The sequence below is a fragment of the Lathyrus oleraceus genome, chromosome 7, assembly GCF_024323335.1.
Source record: "Lathyrus oleraceus cultivar Zhongwan6 chromosome 7, CAAS_Psat_ZW6_1.0, whole genome shotgun sequence".
NCBI classification, from domain to species: domain Eukaryota; kingdom Viridiplantae; phylum Streptophyta; class Magnoliopsida; order Fabales; family Fabaceae; genus Lathyrus; species Lathyrus oleraceus.
Window position 1 is genome coordinate 142729998 of NC_066585.1, and position 6862 is coordinate 142736859.

The 6862-nt window shown below is 38.1% G+C and overlaps 1 protein-coding gene across 1 annotated transcript; it reads left to right on the forward strand.

The window, feature by feature from the left end:
- Nucleotides 1-5271: 5271 nt before the first annotated feature.
- On the forward strand, nucleotides 5272-6366 carry LOC127102477 (uncharacterized). Its single transcript, XM_051039845.1, has 2 exons — nucleotides 5272-5565; nucleotides 5638-6366. Exons 1-2 carry the CDS (start codon nucleotides 5272-5274, stop codon nucleotides 6364-6366), a joined length of 1023 nt encoding a protein of 340 aa, XP_050895802.1.
- Nucleotides 6367-6862: the final 496 nt, after the last annotated feature.

Sequence of the window (6862 nt, forward strand, 5' to 3'; positions counted from 1 at the left end):
ACTCCGTGATGCCTTTTGGTGTGACTAATGCACCTGGTGTATTTATGGAGTATATGAATAGAATTTTTCATGATTATCTGGATAAGTTTGTTGTTGTCTTCATCGATGATATATTGATTTATTCTAAGAGCGAAGAGGATCATGCCGAGCATTTGAAGGTTGTGTTATCGGTGTTGAAAGAGAGGAAGTTGTTTGCTAAACTCTCCAAATGTGAGTTTTGGTTGAGTGAAGTAAGTTTTCTTGGACATGTGATTTTGAGTGGTGGTATTTCTGTGGATCCTACGAAGATTGAAGTTGTATCTCAATGGGAAGCTCCTAAGTCTGTTGCTAAGATTAGAAGTTTCCTTGGTTTGGCTGGTTATTATAGGAAGTTCATTGAAGGATTTTCTAAGTTGTCGTTACCATTGACGCAATTGACTAGGAAAGGTCAAGCTTTCATTTGGACTTCGCAGTGTGAAGCGAATTTTCAAGAGCTTAAGAGAAGATTGACTACGGCTCCCATTTTGATTTTACCGGATCCGTTAGAACCTTTCGTTGTGTATTGTGATGCTTCTTTGTTGGGTTTGGGAGGTGTTTTGATGCAAAAAGGGCAAGTGGTAGCTTATGCTTCAAGGCAACTTAAAGTTCATGAGAGGAATTATCCAACGCATGATTTAGAGTTGGTCGCCGTTGTGTTTGTGTTGAAGCTTTGGAGACATTATTTGTTTGGATCGAGATTTGATGTGTTTAGTGATCACAAGAGTTTGAAGTACTTGTTCGATCAAAAAGAATTGAACATGAGGCAAAGAAGATGGTTGGAATTCTTGAAAGATTATGATTTTGGTTTGAATTACCATCCTGGAAAGGCGAATGTTGTAGCCGATGCATTGAGTAGGAAGTCATTGCACATGTCTATGTTGATGATTCGAGAGTTTTAATTGTTGGAGAAATTTAGAGATTTGAGTTTGGTTTGTGAAACGACGTCTTCGTGTGTTAAGCTTGGTATGTTGAAGCTTATGTGTGGCATTCTTGACGAGATTAGAGAAGGTCAGAAGTCAAATTTGAAATTAGTCGATGTTATGACATTGATTAATCAAGGCAAAGGTGGTGACTTTAGGATTGATGAGAATGGTATCATGAGGTGTCGTGATCGAGTTTGTGTTCCGGATGTTGCGGATTTGAGGAAGAGGATTTTTGAGGAAGGGCATAGAAGTGGTCTGAGTATTCATCCTGGTGCTACTAAAATGTATCAAGACTTGAGGAAGATGTTTTGGTGGCAAGGTATGAAGAAGGATGTAGCGGAGTTTGTGTATTCATGTTTGACTTGTCAAAAGTCAAAGATTGAACATCAAAAGTCGTCTGGTTTGATGCAACCGTTATCTATTCCCGAGTGGAAGTGGGATAATATCTCTATGGATTTTGTTTCGGGTTTGCCGAGAACATCGAGTAATAGTGAGGCGATTTGGGTCGTTGTGGACAGGTTGACGAAATGTGCTCATTTTATTCCGATAAGGATGGATTATTCGATGGAGAGACTTGCTAAGTTGTACATCGAGAGGATTGCGTGTTTGCATGGTATTCCGTCGAGCATTGTTTCGGATAGAGATCCGAGGTTCACTTCGAGATTTTGGGAAGGTTTGCAAAGTGCTTTGGGTACGAAGTTGCGTTTGAGTTCGGCATATCATCCGCAAATTGATGGTCAAACGGAGAGGACTATTCAATCACTTGAAAATCTTTTGAGGTCTTGTGTTTTGGAACAAGGAGGAAATTGGGATAGTTTCTTGCCTTTGATCGAGTTTACGTATAACAACAGTTTCCATTCGAGTATTAGAATGACACCTTTTGAGGCTCTTTATGGTAGAAGGTGTAGAACTCCTTTGTGTTGGTACGAATCGGGGGAGAGTGTTGTGGTTGGACCCAAGTTGATTCAAGAGACTACGGATAAGATTAAGATGATTTAAGAGAAGATGAAGGCTTCTCAGAGTCGTCAAAAGAGTTATCATGATAAGAGGAGGAAGGCTCTTGAGTTTGAGAAATATGAGCATGTGTTTCTTCGAGTTACGCCAATAACGGGTGTTGGTAGAGCTTTGAAGTCGCGTAAGTTGACGCCGCGTTTCATTGGTCCTTATCAGATTTTCGAGAGGGTAGGTGAAGTGGCATATCGGATTGCATTGCCACCGTCACTTTCTAATCTTCATGATATGTTCCATGTGTCTCAATAGAGGAGGTACATTGCGGATCCATCGCATGTTGTTCCATTAGATGATGTTCAAGTGAGGGATAATTTGACGGTTGATACATCACCTATGAGAATTGAAGATCGAGAAGTGAAGAAGCTTCGTGGTAAGGAGATTGCTTTGGTGAAAGTGATATGGGGCGGAGCCGCCAATGGCAATATCACTTGGGAACTCAAGGATAAAATGAAGGAATCGTATCCAGAGTTGTTCGTTTGAGGTATTTTTCGAGGCCGAAAATCTTTTAAGTGGGGGAGAGTTGTAACAATCCAATTTTTATATTTATTTCTTATATTATTATTATATTATATTTTATTTATTTGGAGTGTTAATTAATTAATTGGTTATTATGTAGTATAATAATTGATTATATTAATTAACTTGGTGTGTATACTGTGTTGGTTTAATTTATTTGAACTAAATAGAGATATTATAATACTAGGTCTTATTGGGCCTAATAATTAAATTAGAGGTATCATTATTTAAGCCCAAATATAATACTAGAATAGTAAGAGGTGAGGAGAGTGAGAAGTAGGATTCATTTGGTCATTTGACGGCAACAGAGAAAGAAAAGAGGAAAAGTGAGGAGAAGAGGGGAAGAACAAGAGAGAAGCTAAGGTTTCAAGAAAATTAAAGAGGTAAGGGGGAGAATCCTTATTATTATGGGTTAGTATAATTGGGTCAATGGGTAGAAATATGTTTAGGTTGAAATCCCTAATTTTTACGGTTTTGGGAATTGTTAGGTTTTGATGAGTAATCTTTGATTTGTGATGATTAATTGCGTTTGGAATGGATATATGGATGGAATTGAGTGATAGATTGAGAAGCCACTTATTTTATTAAATTCCATTACATACATGTAACGTTAAGAAAAATTCCAGTTTTAGGCTGAGTAACCGGTTACCCCAAAGGTGTTAACCGATTACATGTGAAACATGAGCCAGGAATTTAATTTTGTTTACTGAGTAACCGGTTACTCTAAAAGCGTTAACCGGTTACCATGTTGAAAATCTGCCCAATATTGAATTCGGTAATCTGAGTAACGGGTTACCCAAAATGCGTTAACGGGTTACCCTGTTGAAAATCTGCCCAATATTGAATTCTGTAAACTGAGTAACGGGTTACTCTAAAAGCGTTAACGGGTTACTTAGTTAAAAATCTGCCCAGAATTGTATTCTGTTTTCAGGGTAACGGGTTACTCTAAAAGCGTTAACGGGTTACTTAGTTAAAAATCTGCCCAGAATTGTATTCTGTTTTCAGGGTAACGGGTTACTCTAAAAGCGTTAACGGGTTACTTAGTTAAAAATCTGCCCAGAATTGTATTCTGTTTTCAGGGTAACGGGTTACTCTAAAAGCGTTAACGGGTTACTTAGTTAAAAATCTGCCCAAAATTGTATTCTGTTTTCAGGGTAACGGGTTACTCTAAAAGCGTTAACGGGTTACTTAGTTAAAAATCTGCCCAGAATTGTGTTCTGTTTTCAGGGTAACGGGTTACCCCAAATACGTTAACGGGTTACTTAGTTAAAAATCTGTCTAGGAATTGAATTCTGTTAAACTGAGTAACGGGTTACCTAAAATACGTTAACTGGTTACTTGCTGTTGAAAAAGGGAAAATTGAGGATTTTAAATGCTGTAATCATTCTGAAATGAAATCTAAGTGTGCGTATTTGATAATTAACTTATATATATGAATAGTATATTTGTTATGAATGTGTATATGTACCATTGGTGGATAATTCATAGAGTTGAATTATGGTGATATGTGGAATGTTAAGATGGTAGAGATGATCTTAATTGCATATGTTGTTGGTATTTGTACATTCATTCATGGCATGGTCGACTTTATGGTGGAAGCGGTGAAATTGTGGGTTCACATGGTGATAGACGTTGATCCTTGAATGGAAATAGGCATAGCAGACGTTGATCCTTAATTGGAAATAGACGTAGTGGCTTTGATCTTTTCCGGATCGGAAGCGTGGCTTGGATTCTAGATATTGAATCGGAAAGCGGTGAAACGTTGGGTTCACATTGCGGTACCACATGCATAGAGTCACATGTCTTGCATTGAGTCACATTAGAGTTATGTGATAATTGAATGTATGCATTGATATGATTGTGATGTGTGTATGAGATATGGTAATTGAATTTGGTGATGTTTGGATACATAACTTGGCAAAATATGTGATTATGTGATAATTGTAGTTATATGTATATTTGGGAATATAGTATTGAATTTTAATATTATACTCCTTGAGTTTTGATGGATGGTTGAAACATGTGAAATAAACATTGGTTAGTATTATTTACATGGTTATACAAGGTGTGATGAATTCCGTTAATTGTTGATTTAATCATTGTGCTTTATTATACTTCTTCATAATGATTTGAATTCTCACCCTTCTGTTTGAATGTTGCCTTTACATGGGCATCGTGCAGATACTCAAGAGTAGTATTGCTGAAGTAAGTGGACGGTAGCTCACTCGAGATTTAGCCGGCGAGTTTCCGTGTTTTGGTTTAGAGACTAGGTAGTGAGTCAATGCTCTGGTCATGTAATACGGGGTAGATTAGTATTATTGAACTCATGTCTTATTTGGATATGTATTATGTTATTACTTGTGAACATATTTAATTGCAATTGTTGTTTGAGAGACCATAGTGCCAAATATTCTGGATATGGTTTTATCTTATCTTGAAGAGATTATTGAGAGATGATCATGGTATGGGACATGAATCATTTTATGAAATGCATGAATATTCATTATTTTCCATTGCGAACGCATATTCTTGAATATTCATGATATTTGAAATGTGTCATTTTAAATGACCAGGTGTATTGTATATTGATGATGAACGATGTTGGTTTTTGAAAGCTTTTAGTTTTTGAAAACGTCGATGTGACGCCCTTTTGTTTATATGCGTGTTTTATTCACTCTGATTATATGTTAAGTATTTTGGGGTATAAAAAGGGGTGTTACAGTATTAACCAAGACCAACTGTCCGATTTACTTTTGTTCCCTCATGGAGACGAGTTTGCTTGCCAACACCCTTTAGAGAGTGAATGGGAATCCAACACTCTCGACTTTTGGCAGCAACTAACATTCAAAACTACCACCGACTGGGAAGAAAGAAAGAAGAGGAGAAAGAAGAGGAGAAAGCTCCTAATGAAGAATCTTGTGATGAATCTCCAGAGCCAAACCCCCATCCTCAGAAGAAGACAAAAAACAAGAGGGTCTCTTCCCAAAGATCCCTTGTTAAGTCAGCTAAAAAAGATTCTTCAAGTACTCCAACTGCCAAACTTCAGTCGAAGGATACAGAGAGTGGGAAATCTAGTTTTAATACTGAGATTCCTGAGGTAAATCCTTATTTCGACTATCTATGTTCATCTTCATTGCATTTCTTTCTTCTGACTTAGAATTATTTTCAGAAACAATTAGATGTCGAAGGAAAACCTATAGATAAAAACAAACCAAAACCTGATAGTGGTTCTGCTCTCAAAACTGTCAGCTCGACGTCCACTTCTCCGAAGGATTCGACAAAAGGATCAACAATGGAGATGGCGCAGACAAAAATTAATCCTGAACCTGAGAAAACTCTGGAAGAGACAGTCCACGAAGAAGAAATCCCCAAAAATGATCATGACAGGCAGACTGTAGCAGAATTCGACGCTACAATGAGTGAAGCTTCTGAAGACGATTCTCCTCCTCATCCAGGATTAAATGCTGCAAATAAGGGCGATGACACTGACATGGAAACTGGGGTCGAAGATGACCATGAAGAAGAAACTGCTAAAGATGAGGATGACCAGTCGAAACAACCGGATGCTGGGCAAACTTTAGGGCGAAGCACTCAACCCGCTCCTGACCAGACCAAAGGAAGTTCCGTATCAACTGGTTCGACTGGTTTCTCTCGCGAAGAGCTTGAGAGTCTCAAGGTGCAGAGACCTTTAGAATATCTGAAGGCCATGCTTAGCGCTCGTCACAATTTCCAAGATTCTTCGCAAAGCAGTTCGACTACCTCTGGGGCCACTTCTGAAGCGCAATCTCTTGACAACATTTTGACCAAGATTAAGACGAAAATCCTTGATGTTGATTTGTTCAAAGTTTTAGAAGAAAACGCCCTTGCTCATATTGAACTCAAGAAGATTTTGAAATAAATAAACGTCTTGGAAACTTCTGCTGAGGTTGGCAATTTTGTGATGGAGCTGATGACCCTCATTGACTTGGCGACTGCAGACCTTCATCGTCAAAGAGATCTCTCCCAGCAAATCTCGACAAAATCCGAGACTCAAATTGCTGAATGGGATGTTGTTGCTACTTCGACTTACGAAGTTTCAAAATTGCAACAGCTTTCTGAAACTTATATCAAAGAAGTTGTTGCTTGTGATGATAATATCCAGAAATGGGAGAAACAAATAGCTGTTCTTCAAGAAAAAATCTCCCATGAGAAAAAGCGCAGAGCATCCATACAGCAACCTAAGCAAAATGAGATTGACGACGAACTGAAGGTGGGTATTCGACATGCAAAAAGGGCTCAACAACTTGGTCAAGAGATTGAGACTCTCTCTACCCACAAAAGTCTTTGTGATCATCGACTCCAGTTTCAGAAAAAGAAATTTGCCACATTGAAGGAAGCTTTTGCTAGTATCAAAT